This window comes from Anabrus simplex, chromosome 14 (genome assembly GCF_040414725.1).
Source record: "Anabrus simplex isolate iqAnaSimp1 chromosome 14, ASM4041472v1, whole genome shotgun sequence".
NCBI classification, from domain to species: domain Eukaryota; kingdom Metazoa; phylum Arthropoda; class Insecta; order Orthoptera; family Tettigoniidae; genus Anabrus; species Anabrus simplex.
The window spans coordinates 1,274,092-1,291,235 of NC_090278.1; the positions used below are offsets into that span (position 1 = coordinate 1,274,092).

The 17,144-nt window shown below is 41.8% G+C and overlaps 1 protein-coding gene across 1 annotated transcript in view; it reads left to right on the forward strand.

Moving 5' to 3' along the window:
- LOC136885687 (uncharacterized) overlaps positions 1-17,144 on the forward strand; it is an 88,438-nt gene that overhangs the window by 33,597 nt on the left and 37,697 nt on the right. Inside the window, exons 2-3 of the mRNA XM_067158390.2 lie at positions 9,385-9,648; positions 13,393-13,588. Coding sequence (XP_067014491.2) covers positions 9,385-9,648; positions 13,393-13,588 — 460 coding nt within the window. The remainder of the gene's footprint in view (positions 1-9,384; positions 9,649-13,392; positions 13,589-17,144) is intronic.

Below are 17,144 nucleotides of genomic sequence, written 5' to 3' on the forward strand. Positions count from 1 at the left end.
AATGACAGGTACGGTTTGATCCCCGCAATGAGCAATTAAATATTGGTATCACTATACAATATAGTTTGAGAAAATACTGCTTGTTTCTCGGTCAAAACAAGCAGTTATCCTAGTTCCGGAGTACACAAGAATCTCGTTTATCCAGCTCTCATTAATCCGGGTCTCCCGTTTATCCGGATCGAAAATAAAAATAAAAAAATATTTTTACATGTACAGTATTTCCTTTGACGGGGTCGATTCTTCTTGAATGTCTTTTCCACCAAGGATAGTTAAGGACAGGAATTAGAAGTACGTTGGCCGCGGTCTATCAAAGGTACCGTCCCGGCATTCGCCTGGAATTGAGAATCGGAAACCGTGGACTCTTCTGAGTTCCTCGACATATTTGCACGCATTCCTGGATGCTCGGACGTAGATGTGAAAGATGTAAATGACTGGTTGAAAAATGACTGAAATTCAGGCTACGGAATAATGACTGATGAATAAATTATTTCCCCTTGTTCCTCGGCAGGTGATGACGAAAGTGATGGTGAATTCGAAATGGAGAGGCAACAATGCAGCTGGACAAACTCATGGTCTATTTAGAATCCCAGACTCAAACCACACAGGCAGAACTATTGTTAGTAAAACGTCTTCGTGATCGTACTGAGCGCAAACGCTATACAAATGTAATACAGAAAAAGCTCACACATTATTTTAGTGCATAAAACATAGTCGTAAATGTAAAAAAAGTGTTCTTATATTATTTTGTACAATTGAAAAAGAGTATTACTGTACAACTTACGTTAATATATTATATGACATGTACTGTATTTGTTTTCTTAGTTTTCCGGGCTATCCGGATAATACACTGACTGACAGAGCAAATGCAACACCAAGAAGGAGTGGTCAGAACTTTATGCCAATTGCAGGGAAGACTGACGTCACTGAGGTATGCTCATGATGTGAAATGCGCCGCTGTGCTGCGCACGTAGCGAACGATACATGGAACACGGCGTTGGCGAATGGCCCACTTCGTACCGTGATTTCTCAGCCGACAGTCATTGTAGAACGTGTTGTCCTGTGCCACAGGACACGTGTATAGCTAAGAATGCCAGCCGCCGTCAACGGAGGCATTTCCAGCAGACAGACGACTTTACGAGGGGTATGGTGATCGGGCTGAGAAGGGCAGGTTGGTCGCTTCGTCAAATCGCAGCCGATACCCATAGGGATGTGTCCACGGTGCAGCGCCTGTGGCGAAGATGGTTGGCGCAGGGACATGTGGCACGTGCGAGGGGTCCAGGCGCAGCCCGAGTGACGCCAGCACGCGAGGATCGGCGCATCCGCCGCCAAGCGGTGGCAGCCCCGCACGCCACGTCAACCGCCATTCTTCAGCAGGTGCAAGACACCCTGGCTGTTCCAATATCGACCAGAACAATTTCCCGTCGATTGGTTGAAGGAGACCTGCACTCCCGGCGTCCGCTCAGAAGACTACCATTGACTCCACAGCATAGACGTGCACGCCTGGCATGGTGCCGGGCTAGAGCGACTTGGATGAGGGAATGGCGGAACGTCGTGTTCTCCGATGAGTCACGCTTCTGTTCTGTCAGTGATAGTCACCGCAGACGAGTGTGGCGTCGGCGTGGAGAAAGGTCAAATCCGGCAGTAACTGTGGAGCGCCCTACCGCTAGACAACGCGGCATCATGGTTTGGGGCGCTATTGCGTATGATTCCACGTCACCTCTAGTGCGTAATCAAGGCACGTTAAATGCCCACCGCTACGTGCAGCATGTGCTGCGGCCGGTGGCACTCCCGTACCTTCAGGGGCTGCCCAATGCTCTGTTTCAGCAGGATAATGCCCGCCCACACACTGCTCGCATCTCCCAACGGGCTCTACGAGGTGTACAGATGCTTCCGTGGCCAGCGTACTCTCCGGATCTCTCACCAATCGAACACGTGTGGGATCTCATTGGACGCCGTTTGCAAACTCTACCCCAGCCTCGTACGGACGACCAACTGTGGCAAATGGTTGACAGAGAATGGAGAACCATCCCTCAGGACACCATCCGCACTCTTATTGACTCTGTACCTCGATGTGTTTCTGCGTGCATCGCCGCTCGCGGTGGTCCTACATCCTACTGAGTCGATGCCGTGCGCATTGGGTAACCTGCATATCGGTTTGAAATAAACATCAATTATTCGTCCGTGCCGTCCCTGTTTTTTCCCCAACCATCATCCCTTTCGAACCACTCCTTCTTGGTGTTGCATTGTCACTGTCAGTCAGTGTAATAATACGGATCAGTTCCGGTCCCACCTAATCCGGATAAACGAGGTTCTTGTGTTCTTGAATTCAGGACTCGGTCACCGACCACTCGCGGAACGATCCTCGTGATGTGCAACTAATTCTGCGCCGCGGTTCCATGGCTAAATGGTTAGCGTGCTGGCCTTTGGCCACAGGGGTCGGCGATTTGAACATCGATCTGAAGTCAGCACCTTGTGAAGAGTTTCTCTCCTTCATGCGTGGTACGTTCACGCTGGAATTAAGGGGAGGCTGTACGCTGTACCGCCGGCCCCAGGGTGTAGGGGTAGCGTGCCTGCCTCTTACCCGGAAGCCCCGGGTTCCACTCCCGGCGAGGTCAGGTATTTTTACCTGCATCTGAGAGATGGTTCGAGGTCCACACAGCCTACGTGATTACAATTGAGGAGCTATCTGACGGTGAGATGGCGGCCCCGGTCTAGAAAGTCGAGAATAATGGCCGAGAGGATCCGTCGTGCAGACCACACGACACCTCGTAATCTACAAGCCTCCGGGCTGAGCAGCTATCGCTTGGTAGGCCATGGCCCTTCGGGGCTGTTGCGCCATGGTGTTTGGATTGGTTTGGTTTGGTTTGTACGCTGTACCTCGGTCGGTGGATGCAGAGCGGGTCTCGGGGCCCACAAGTGGCCACTGCTGGTCCGTGGTCCCACAGCTTTGCACTCTGACCGGCCAACAGAGCAGAGGAGGGGTACGTGGCTCTACGCCTCTGGATTCGGGAGATGGAAAGGGCTGGTCCCAACCGTCGGCTGTCCTGAGAATGGTTTTCCGTGGTTTTCCATACTCCTGCACTGAGGTGAATACCGGGTTAGTTCCTAGTACAGGCCACGGCCTCCAACCCCCTCACCTTCTCCGTGCATCTCCTTCACCGTAACAAATCTCCCGGCCTGAGAGACGGCGTCACCGTTTAAGAGGCCCGCCTCCCCCGCCAGGGGAAGAATGGAAACGATTTTAGTAGTAGTAGCTCTATCTCCACCATGTTACATTTGAGACGTTCATGTTCCTTTTTCTCAGTAAGTATTTGACCTATTGAAACAAACTTTTGCAGGCTTTTTGATCTGCACTTTCTCCTTCGAAAACCTTCGATGTGTAGTAAATGTTTTCGAAAACCGTATATTTGTTAATAACGATTTCATTTTCTTCCAAAAGTTAAATTCTTCCACTTTTTCCCCTGCGAAAACATAAAATATTCACTATACTGTTTAAGGAAAATTCACAAGGAAACCTCCAATCTTTTATTCCTACTATTTGAATTGGTGAGAAAAAGAAATACTTCCTGAAAAAAGACAAGCATTTATCTAGGAAAAAACGAAATGTCCACCGCTGTGGTGTACAGGTTAGTGGGATTAGCTGCCACCCCTGGAGGCTCGGGTTCGATTACGGACTCTGCCATAACATTTGAAGTGTGGTACTAGGGCTGGAACGGGGTCCACTCAACCTTCGGTGGTCAACTGAGTAGAGGGGAATTCGATTCCTACCTCAGTCATCCTCGAAGTGGTTTTCCATGGTTTCCCACTTCTCCTCCAGGCAAATGCCACGGCCGCTTCCTTCCCTCTTCCTTGTCTTCTCCCTTCCGATCTTCCCATCCCCCACAAGGCCCATGTTCAACATAGCAGGTGAGGCCGCGTGGGCGACGTGCTGGTCCTCCTCCCCAGTTGTATTTCCCAACCCAAAGTCTCACGTTCCAGGACACTGCCCTTGAGGAGGGACCCTCGCTGTGTCCGAGGGAAAGACCTACCCTGGAGGGTAAACGGATTAAGAAAGAACGAAGGAAAGGAGAAAAATACTTCTCAAGATAAATGCTCCAGGTCCATATTCGGTATCATCTGGGTTGTCTTCATTTCCTATGCCCCTCTTCTGGTTTCCTTTCAATTTCCTAGTTTCCCTTGAACTAACTTCATTTTTTATATCTGACTTTCTCAGACATAAATTGTCTATTTCACAGCACGCACCAGTAATATTCCCATGTTGTTCTACGCCTAGTTTCCTATCACCTTAATCCTACCATTGAAAGTTTCAATACATGATTTTACGGATATAGATTTACTTGGTCAGGTTCTTATTCTTAATAATTTTTTTAATTGTTGCCATTGTTGCTTTCACGGCCCATACTTATAGACATGATACTGTATAGACTTTTGGGCTTATGCCGTGTCAAGAAAATAAGGTGAAATTCTTTACTTTTCGCAGAGAACAGTGCTCTGCGTCATCAGAAGAAAATCACGACTGTCCACGAGAAAGGCTTCTTAAACAATGACTTTTGGAAATTTAGACTTTATAATAAACTAGCAAATGTACCCGTGCTTGCTGGGGTACTCTACATTGTATGTGGATATCGAAGTAAATTAGTGCACATGGGTTTGTCTTGGCTTTATCCGAGAATCGGTATTGTGAAATCCACAGACGTTGTTTCCAATAAAAGTGTGATTTGCGGAATTGCGTGATAACGGCAAGTCCACTTGTTTACAGCAATTCACAACGAAGAAGGTAATTTTCATTTAACAGCAGACCCCATTGCCTAGTGCGCGGCCAAAATCGATTTGGGGAGGTTTCATTACAATAGCAGACCCCAATTCCTACTTTCAGATAGATTACAGTTGAGGAACTTTTATTATATTTGTAAGGACCAACCTTACTGCCAGTCAAGAGTGAGTTGCGTTCTTATCTTTATAATGTCAGACGCATTTTCTAATGCCAGTCAGCTTCCTGCCAGTCACTCCGAGTTGGTGAGATTCCATTATAATAGTAGGCCACTATGCCTATCGTCAGTCACATTTTAGATGGGTCAATTTGTTTATTATGGAAGACACCCTTGCCTACTGACAAACAGGATCGGGTAAAATAGTTTTGAAAAAAAAAATTGCACGTTCCCTAGAGTCCAGCTAGTCGAATCGAGAAGAGAATTATGCATTAAAATAGTGCACAAGAGATGGAGGACGACCCCATTCTTACTGCCTGTCAAAGTCGATGTAACAATACCAGAAGCCCTCCTTCTGACAGTCACTATCGATTTGCAATGTATTTAATACCAATGGCACACAAACCCTTTCTAGATTGCTACAAATCGACGTCAATGAAAGAATATAGTCGTCATACGGAAGTATAAGTATGTAAACCATCATTTACAGAATAACTGCTGCTAAACGGTACATCAAATCGAAAAACGGATTGTACGATAAGGCCATATTAGGGGTCATCAGCTACTCCCGTTCAAGTTTCAAATTTCTGAGATTTCTCGTAGTGCCTCATTAATTCAAGTTTTTTAAATTTTTAAATATTTATATATACATCGCTCCAGCCCGACTTGCTGTTATATATATAGATGACGGATAAGCATGAGCACGTTGAAAAGTGCAGACTTCCACTTCAAGATTCATATCTCCTAAACGGTGCATGATATTAAGAAACAGTTTGCGCCATCAGACGCCTCATTTATTGCTCTACATGTTTATTTCTAAACAATTTCCTCGTATCTCCCATATTAAGGGGTAAATTGAGTTCAAATTTTGAATAGGGTGAAATTTGGGTACATTTTTAACATTTTACATTACTTTTTGCCTGCTTATGTATAAGCTAAAATCGTGAAATTTGGTCCACATATGCCCCTTAATCGTGCCAATGTGCGCATCCAACGTGATGATCCTATCGTTCTTATAAGTGTGTCAAAATTTGAAATATACTTGTAAAAATCACCAAATTTACGAACAATCCAGAAATACGGCCAAATTTAACGTATAAGGGAGAGAGATACGACAAAATGTCACAGGACCAAAGTTGTAGATCACTCCGAATTGAAGGGACATTGTGCCATCCGTTTTGTGATACGACTTACCGTTTAGCCAAAAAATAGCTCAAAAGGAATGTCTGCACAGTCATTAAAATTGCCTCCATATTTCGATATCTTTGGGGGTAAAAAGTGAAAAATTTGAACATCTTGGAATTTTTCCTTCGGTTAGGGACCAAAAGCTATAATTTCACCAAATTTCAATTGTCTACCTCGTCTGGCAGGTTGTGCCGCCAACTTGATTTGGGGGGATGGGGGATAAAAATGAGGAAATCCCCGAAATTTTTTAAGCCCACGAAACCTATAGGTTGCCGTTTTGGATATATTATACGACTGCGTTATAATGCTGAGCCCAAAATTTGAGCCCCCCAGCGTGCCCCCTTCAGGGAATTTTCAGAATTTCCGATTTTTCTAGAGATCCTGGGGTCATCAGCTTCTCCCGTACCAAGTTTCAAATTTCTGAGATTTCTGGAAGTGCCTCATTAATTCACGTCTTTTTTCATTTTTAAATATATATATATATACATCGCTCCAGCCCGACTTGCTTTTATATATATAAGAAGTAGAAATGGTACGTTCATTCGTCACCAGATGGCTCCCCGGACGTGGCACAGCGCTAGCCTTCGAAGCGCAAACTGACCGAACCATCACAATCAGCCCACGGCCGACTAGATCGCTCGCTGCGCTGGAGCTAACTAGAGTGACGCATCAAGGCGGCCGTGATCAGTCTAAAAGGGTCACATAACATGTGTACGTGACAAATGATTTGACAGGTGTATGGCTTTGACACAAGCCTGGAATGAATTGATTTAAGTAATGTGGAAAATAGTTATGCTGCTGAAATCAGCAGTCTTTAAAGAAGCCTGTAATATAATTTGTTTTGCAGCATTGTTGGAGGTAATATCAGGAGTTTGACGGAGAACAAACTGCCTCGCGCTCCGAAATAATTAGACATTTCTTCGCCAGTTGTTGCATAACCTTGGCAACAGCGTAATTACTCTGATCTGCACTGTATAGACTGTTGAGTAACACCCTGTAGAAGCTATTAAAGTTGAGTCGTACTACAAGGAAATGGACACAGAAAATCACAGGTACAGTACAAACAAGGAAATTGCAGTAACTGCTCTTCAGTTGAAGACCAGACTGTGATTCTTATCAATGGAGCCAGGTTTTCCTTAATAGATATAGCCACGAGGATATGCCTTCAAGAAACGATTACCTGTTTATGTATAATATGAGGAAACTTTCCTATGCATTTACGATGTTTATCAATAATTGCCTGATTGAATGTTATGATATATCATTCATGATTTAAGATAATGATCCGTTAGAGTTTCATTCATCAATCACTAAAGGCTGCGTCTTGTCTCTACGCAGATACATTGCATATTCGATAAATTTATAAGGTCATGTTAATAATAATAATAATAATAATAATAATAATAATGCATAAGCATTAACACAAACACGACGGTCGTCAAACCTGAAACACTCTATGCCAGTGAGACCTTAAACCTCAATTATAAAGGGGATCTCTAAAATATCAAGAAAGCTGAAAATAAAATCATCCGAAAAATCCATGGTCCAGAACTTACAGATGAAGGATATCGTCTAGAATCGCACAAGATCACGGAAAAATACTCAAACATTGAAACAGATTTCCGTAAACGATGATTGACATTTTATGGACACATTATGAGGCTAGATGACAACCGACTAACAAAGAAAATATTGGTAAACGCAGAAACAATGGTTTGGATCAAACAAGTCCAAATTGATGTCAGTAACGCCAACAGCACACGTACAGATATCGAAGACCGCAAAACTTTCAGACATGAGATCTACACAGGTGGAAATGGACTGACGAACGTCGACCTAATCATAGCGACATGATGAATGAATTCTGCAAGAACAAGAAAAATAACAACAAATCATAATTTGCTTTATGTGACCCTTTATGGGCTGAAAGAAATTAAATAAATAAATAAATAAATAAATAAATAAATAAATAAATAAATAAATAAATAAATAAATAAATAATGATCGCAAAATCTTGGGTTGCAAAAGGACCAACATACTTTCCGGTTAAGATTAGAGCAGGAACTCTATAAAAGTCATCTCCGTACAGGCTATGAAGACCCTTGGAGGTGTGGAAGATAAAGGCTTCCACAATCCGTAACCCTCGCCACTTGAAGGGGTAGATAACTCTTCACACGCTGTGTGATTGTTCCGGCCGCCCGGCCGCCTTTGCCCCCAGGAATTAACCTGGTACTCATTTTTGGTGCAGGATGAGTGAACATCAGGACCAAATGAACCTCCGGAGGTGGAAATTTCGTTTCTTAAATTTTACAACTTTCTGGCGGGGATTCTAACCTACGTCCTTCCGGGTACATATCTTTGACGGAACAATCACACAGCGTGTGAAGAGTTATCTAACTCCCCAGCTACTTCTCGCCAATATTCGGTGACTTAACACTAATCCATGTATGGGAGATGAATGGCAGCTGAAGAGACAAATCACATCACAACAATGGTCATTGTAATGTTATTGTTGATCAGTTTTATGAGCTTCCTTCTTGCATGACTCCCTCCTGTCTTATTCTTCGAGCGATCGTTCGTTTACTTTTTTTTAAACGCATTTTTCTGTAATCATATTAGCGATGTAGTTAAGGAAGGTTACAGACCTCTTCACATGGTTATACGAGTATTCCGGGTTTGTAGTAAGTAATCCAAAGAAAAACAGCTCGATTCGTTCTGGGTGATTTCTGACAAATGTTGTAAAGTTTGGGCTGGGAAGACTTCGGAGTAAGGAGATAAGCTGCTCGACTAAGTGGTATGCTCCGAGCTGTCAGTGGAGTGATGGCAGGGAATGGCATCAGCAGAGGAATAATTTTGAGTGGTGTTTTCAAAAGTTGGAGGGATCACAATATAAAGATAACAGATGGAATTAAAAGGACAAATTGTGGACAATATTCGTTTATAGGAAGAGGATTTAGAGATTGGAATAATTTGCCAAGGGAGATGTTCAGTACATTTGCAAATTCTTTGCAATTATTTGAGAAAAGTATAAGTAAACAAGAAGCAGGGCATCTGCCGCCTAAGTACAGATCAGTGATGATTGATTGATTGATTGATTGATTGATTGATTGATTGATTGATTGATTGATTGATTGATTGATTGATTGATTGATTGATTGATTGATTGATTGATTGATTGATACACCAATTTATTTCAGTGACATAATAATGTAAAATTGTCAACATTTTGTTTTCTTGAGTTACAAATCTATCTTTCTCTGAACATTGACAGAAATCTTGCCGGCGCTTCAGTTCGTCCAAAAACCCGATTTTCCGCAGAAGGTCCGCCAGGCCATGGATGTGTTGTCGACCCTGGAGAGAGCGAGCGATCAGCACAAGGTTTCTCGAGCAAGATTCATCCTCCCCAAGACTCCTCTACCACCGGAACCAGGCACATCTTCGTCCAGTGTCCGAACATCGAGCAGTGTTGCTGACCCTGAGCCGACCAAGAAGAAACGGGGGAGACCTGCAAAGATAGCCAACAAGACAGATATTGGTAAGTGCACACTCTGAATACTCGACGGAGTAATCCATTTTCAATGTTGAAAAAAAAATCTTAGAAGACAAGGTATGGGTCCCCACGCTATGAAAAACGTCAAATTAAGCAATTTCCGCAATTGTACCGAAAGTTGAAGGGCTAAAGGGACCGAAAAGCTTTCAAACTGCAAGTCTTAGATAGCTCTATCAAATTAAATAAAACAAATTTCCAAAATTACCTCCGGCCTAAATGCAGTTCCGGAAAACAGCCTAAAATTCTTTGTTTCTTTACTCGTTCTCTTTTTCATTCAAATTCTAGTCAAATTAACTCTTTTTACATAATTATTTCTGTAATATGTTCCTTGATTCAAAATCTCCAGTATTCTTTTTTATTTTTGAAAAATATCCACCCTGAATATAGCTTTAAGGGCTTAAGTGAAACTCTGCATTGACTCACATTAGCACTCGTAGTGGTGCTCAAGTGAAACAATGCACTGACTCACATTAGCGCTCGTAATGGTAGAAAAAGGCAAACTGCTAATCTAGTCACGGCCGACTTGATGCGTCGCTCTAACTAGCTCAAGGAGCTCAGCGAGGGATCCAGTCGGCCGTGATCTAGTTGACCGGATAACCATGATTAAGAAAAGGATTGTTTTTAGGAAAAAATAAGCATATTCTCGTACTTGATTATATTTGTTTTACATATAATTCGTAGCTCATATCGCTAGAATATTTTCTACACTGAGTCGCTTGCTTGAAGGGCTGTGGATTTTTTTTGTTTGGGTTCGTTTAGTTTTAAAAATAGAACTAGGAAGCTACAATAAAAATAAAGAATTCTTGGGAATTATTTGAAGGCTTCAAAAAGTAACTTGATATAAAATCCTGACTTCGAATTATCGAAATTTAAGCTTCGAAAATTCGAATTATATATGATTTTTGTTTTGCATTGATTAGAGTACGAATTTCAAGGGGAATAAACTTTTATTCGAGTTATACAATTTTCGAATTAACCTGAGTGCTAGGTCCACGCCTAGACTGCCATATCGATCCTATTTTAAAAGGCTGTACAGGGTGTTCGAAAAATACGTGAACTGTTTATATGGTTGGTCATAATGATACATAATTTGAAGAAAATAATTCGATATCAGCTGCTGAAGTTAGCCAATCAGATCGCTTTGCGAGGCGGTGTTGCTAAAACTGTACGTGGCATAAGACTCGTTTGAGAGCACCAGCAGCAGTGGTGTATGCTGGGATCAAGACGTGGGCTACCACTAGACTTTGTTATCCCTTTTCGATGGTTGGTTTAGTGAATGTCAACCCTTAAGCGTTTTTAACTGTAGCCAATACCCAACAGAGTAGTCTGCTGTGTTGCCAGGGCAGCTTCACAAGCTGCTGCCCTGGCCTCTGCTACTGTCAATACTCAACCCCTGATCAGTCGAGATGGTAGCCTAAGGGTTAGCAAATTAAAGTCCAGCTTCGTGGCGAAACGGATAGAACGCTTGCTTTTGGTCCCATGGCCCCAGTTCAATTCTCAGAATCAACCCCATCGTTCTCTCAATTCCCCTGGCTTGGGGACTGTGTGTTTATCACGTTTTCGCCATTCATTTCATCCTCATCAGTTCACCACCACGCCTATACAGATGCTATGCACTATTATTATTCTTCTTATTATTATTAAAGTACAAGTTTGAAGTTTACAGCAATACCAGCTATCATACTCATTGTTAACTCGTTTATTAGCTTCCTCGGAAGATCAGTGATGGTGTCTGACCCATGATCACGTGTTCGATTCCAACAAACAAAAAAGAACACTAAATCTGAGAGATTACATTTCTTTTTAGCAGATCTACCTATAAAAAGAAGACTATATTACTCATATAACAACAGCCCTGCAGTGCCTTCCTACACGGATGTAGAAGTAAACGGGAGTGAAATACCAGCATTCTGTTATCTATAAAGTCAGAAGTATGAGGTGAGGAAGTATATGTGATGGATGACTAACGCACGGTTGTTCGTTAGCAGTTGTAATCTGACGGAGCGAAGCCTAGCACACCTATCCCCCCGGTTCCCGCACCTATCGGACATTCAACAGTAAGCCGGTGAGTCATGGGGAGGGGGACGCAGACCCTGGGCTGCAAGATCATTCTCCTATGCGTTGCGTTCAGAAATACGTGCGACGTTTTCTCTCACTGCTTTCAAGTTTTGTAAATGGAGCAATGTGTCAGATGATTACATTATAATGTGCTTTAGTCCTCCTTTGAGGTTTCGCCTTTGCCGATAGCCTTGGTAGCCCTCAGTATACGCCGCTGACCAATAGAAGGAAAAACTTCGCTATTGCACTGATTTAAACATGGACCTCCGAGTTGAAAAGATCACGCCACAGCGCTACGGTGATACCATCTTAAAACCCATGTTGTGTTTGATGCAGATTTCTCGCCATGGTCTAAGTTGACGTATTATGAACGACATACAACCTGTGACAATAAAGTTCGGTGAATGAAGTCAGAACGGTCGATCCGGCATCACTGGCAACACACAACGCTGCACCTGCGCAGCAGCAAGTTTTGACCACCTGCTCCCAACGTTGTTCAGTATGTGTGCCGTTTAAGACCTATTTGACACAGTGTGTGTCTAGAGCGTTGGTTCTGAACTGGCAACAGGAACATGAACATGCTGTGGATTTTCATTTCTTTTCCCAGAATGACAACGGAAGGTACCTGAAAATACAGAAGATCGACAAGTAGACGAGTAACCTTTATTTCTTCAAATATTAGAAAGAGCTGACAATTTAAATACTCACAGTATATAGACAATGCACAATTAGAGAAGTATTGTAAGATCTGAACCTATGCAAATGGAGGATGACACGCTGTTTGCATGAGTAGCCATGACACATAAGAGTCCAGCCAACTTGAGCACAAGAAATACAGGTGTTCCAACTGTTCCACAAAAAAACCAAAAAAACAAAAACAAGGGAGCTTACTAAGTTCAGCGAACCGGCACGACAGGCAAAGTCCAGAGTTCTATTCTATGGTTTATTGGTCGACGGCAGGAATCGAAGATTTAGGAAAAATAAAAAATGGGAGATTATAAGGACAATACAATAGAGCAAAGAAATGTAGTAGTCCATCATTGATTAGGTCCCCAGGATCATCTACAACTTCATAAAAGGGCAGAATCTGGATGAAAACTTTATAAGAAAAACAGAACTGGGAAGAACCAGCTTATCCAGACACTCGAATGGTCTCTCCCCATACCTGAGTCATTGATGTCACTTCAGCTGGAATGAAGTGAAAAGTCGTCATGCAGACGATATCGAAATAGGTTCCCGTCTCGAACTGATCCGATGGATAATGACTGAGAGTGAAGTGATGGCCGATAATTTATAGGGAGAAAAGTGTCACGTAGACAGACGTAGGGGTGAGAGGGGAAAGAGACTGGAAAGTTGAAGAATATATCAGAAGTTGAAGACGCGTTTAGAGTAAGTAGAAGTGTAGAGATCTGGGAAAGAAAGTAAGGTTAGAAACGTGTGGCATGGTATATTGGTGGCGAAAGGTAAGAGAACATTACAAAGCCAAGATGAGATTCCTCAACATCACCGCCTAGCAAAGCCCATTTGAATTCACCCGCAAACACAGTACAGTAATTTTTAGGCCATATCCTTGAGTATTGATATGACATACACATACAAGATTCAATTATTTGAATATGTAATCTGCTTTCTATTCGACAATTCTAATCTTGTATTAATCTTCTGCTTCAGGTCGTGTGGAGAGAGTGATGCTGTGGAGATTCTTACTCAATCTGTTGGAGGACCCACGCAATGCCCCCTGTATCCACTGGGTGAAGCGGGAGGAAGGCATATTCCGAATTCTCAACACGGACTGGCTGGCCAGGTTATGGGGTAGGAGACACGGCAATCCGCGCATGACGTATGAGAAGATGGCGCGGGCAATGAGGTAAGTTCATCATTGAATCATTGAGTAATTGATGTTGATTCCGTTGTTGATGGGACAAACATGTAGCGTATCTAACTGCTCAGCTACTTCCCGCCAATATTCAGGCAGGCTCTTTTACTCGCGACGCAGCAGTAATGCCATTTATTGCCGATGATTGTCAGCAGAAGAGTCAAATCACATCACAACAATGGTCAACATAATATTATTGTTGATCATTTTTATGAACTTTCAGTATAGTAGGACTTGAAATTTAGTTTGCTTCCGTTTCTGTGATATTAGGACTTCTAATGTAAAGAAAGTTCTTCCTTCATTCATCACTCCCTGTTGTCCTATGCTTCAAGTGATCGTTCCTTTAAGATTTGTTCTCATTTTTTATCATTTTCCTTGTCGATATTGACTAATGACCACGCGAGTTTACACCATAACACAATCATAACAAAAAACAATCGCCATAAATATGATTTAGCAATATTTTGGCGTTGTTATGGACAAAGCAACAAAAGTCTAAATTCATCAATTCTATTATCATAGTCGGTACGGTAAAACCGTATAAAATATAAATGATCGGAAATCGTATTCTATATAACTTTTGTTATGTAGTAAGCCTACTTTTCGATAGGACCAATTACATGGGTATTTAAAAAAAGCAAAATTTAGGCACCTTCCCCATACCTACTATTTCATCCAGTGGAAATAAAATTAAGTTATATATGGTACCTTATTCCCTGACTTTAAATGCCGATATTCATTAAATTCTGTTCGCCCGTTTTCTCGTGGTTCGATGTTGATATGGACTTAGCAAAAATAATCGAAATTCATGAATAATCTCCGTTATGATAGACGGTACGGGAAAAATTTAAAAGACATTAATGATCGTAAATTTAATTCTATAATCTTTAGTTACGTTCTAGTATTTATCGATGGGACCAGTAATAACATAAATATTTGAGAATTAAATTTTAGGCCCTCCCCTAAACTACCATTTCACTCAGCGTGAATAAAATCATTTATGTTGGACGATACCGAAATATGAATATTACACGCCAGAAAACTGAATCTCTCTTTTTTGTGCTAGTGACTTTACGTCGCACCGACACAGATAGATCTTATGGCGACGAAGGGGTAGGAAAGGCCTTGGAGTGGGAAGGAAGCGGCCGTGGCCTTAATTAAGATACAGTCCCAGCATTTGTTTGGTGTGAAAATGGGAAACCACGGAAAACCATATTCAGGGCTGCCGACAGTGGGGTTCGAACCCATTATCTCCCGGATGGAAGCTCACAGCCGCACGCCTCTAACCGCACGGTCAACTCACCCCGTAAACTGAATCTTAATGAGGCTCATTATAGTTCAAGTTTCATTATGATACAGGTTCTCCACCAATCACACTTCAGATTTTCATTATGATACAGGTTCTCCACCAATCACAGTTCAGATTTTCATTATGATACAGGTTCTCCACCAATCACAGTTCAGATTTTCATTATGATACGGGTTCTCCACCAATCAGAGTTCAGATTTTCATTAAGATACAGGTTCTCCACCAATCACAGTTCAGATTTTCATTAAGATACAGGTTCTCCACCAATCACAGTTCAGATTTTCATTATGATACGGGTTCTCCACCAATCAGAGTTCAGATTTTCATTATGATACAGGTTCTCCACCAATCAGAGTTCAGGTTTTCATTATGATACGGGTTCTCCACCAATCAGAGTTCAGATTTTCATTATGATACAGGTTCTCCACCAATCAGAGTTCAGATTTTCATTATGATACAGGTTCTCCACCAATCAGAGTTCAGGTTTTCATTATGATACGGGTTCTCCACCAATCAGAGTTCAGATTTTCATTATGATACAGGTTCTCCACCAATCAGAGTTCAGATTTTCATTATGATACAGGTTCTCCACCAATCACAGTTCAGATTTTCATTATGATACAGGTTCTCCACCAATCAGAGTTCAGGTTTTCATTATGATACGGGTTCTCCACCAATCAGAGTTCAGGTTTTCATTATGATACGGGTTCTCCACCAATCAGAGTTCAGATTTTCATTAAGATACAGGTTCTCCACCAATCACAGTTCAGATTTTCATTATGATACGGGTTCTCCACCAATCAGAGTTCAGATTTTCATTATGATACAGGTTCTCCACCAATCACAGTTCAGATTTTCATTATGATACAGGTTCTCCACCAATCAGAGTTCAGATTTTCATTATGATACAGGTTCTCCACCAATCACAAAAATCAGATTTTCATTATGATACGGGTTCTCCACCAATCAGAGTTCAGATTTTCATTATGATACAGGTTCTCCACCAATCAGAGTTCAGATTTTCATTATGATACAGGTTCTCCACCAATCACAGTTCAGATTTTCATTATGATACAGGTTCTCCACAAATCACAGTTCAGATTTTCATTATGATACAGGTTCTCCACCAATCACAGTTCAGATTTTCATTATGATACGGGTTCTCCACCAATCAGAGTTCAGATTTTCATTATGATACAGGTTCTCCACCAATCAGAGTTCAGATTTTCATTATGATACAGGTTCTCCACCAATCACAGTTCAGATTTTCATTATGATACGGGTTCTCCACCAATCAGAGTTCAGATTTTCATTATGATACGGGTTCTCCACCAATCACAGTTCAGATTTTCATTATGATACGGGTTCTCCACCAATCAGAGTTCAGATTTTAATTATGATAGAACTGTTTGAGCAATTAGGTAAGGATAGCATCGCACCTGCGCTCAACGCACTAGCTTCGCACTTGTTTCCAAAATCAAACATGTCGGACACACATATTGACATCAATGCACCTTCTACTTCCAATATTCCACAACCACACGGCACATTCCCGCAAATTCACTCCACCAACTGCACAATAAACAATTCGTATTTGAAATAAAGCTACGTTATGATAACCTTCCATTAAAGCTTTGAAAATATGTGACATTGTCAAGGTCTCTGATCCACTCACGGAAAATCAATAACCCAGCGCATGCGCTCTGTTCAGTAAACTAAACTGCCAAGCGACATCTCGACAGACATTTATGAATATTTACAAAATAGAGTTATAATTATCGTCGAGCATAAACAGTCGTATGCAACTCGCTTTGCTCGTTTTATGAACATACTCGTGTCTTAATTATTGCCAGTATAGGCTTGTTGCATAATGCGCTATTATAGCCTACAGTAGATTGTAGTGCATCATTCCCCGACTTTACATACCGATCTTCATTCAAGGGCACCCGGTTGGGCTTATGTCTGCCATGTTAAAATGAGCTTTTTAAAAGAACATTTTCTCATAAAGTTATGAACCAAGGAAAGTAACTTTCTTGTACATATATTTATTCGACCCTCGCACATGCATAAACGACATCTTTTTTAATATATTTTGCCTTTTAAAGGGGAAGGCACACCTTTACAAGTATAAAAATCTACAATATTTAACCTTTTATTTCTCAGTAACACTATGTTCTGTTGAAATGAAATTTCACACACTCATAGTACTGTTCTTCTCCTTTAGTATTCCGTTTGAAC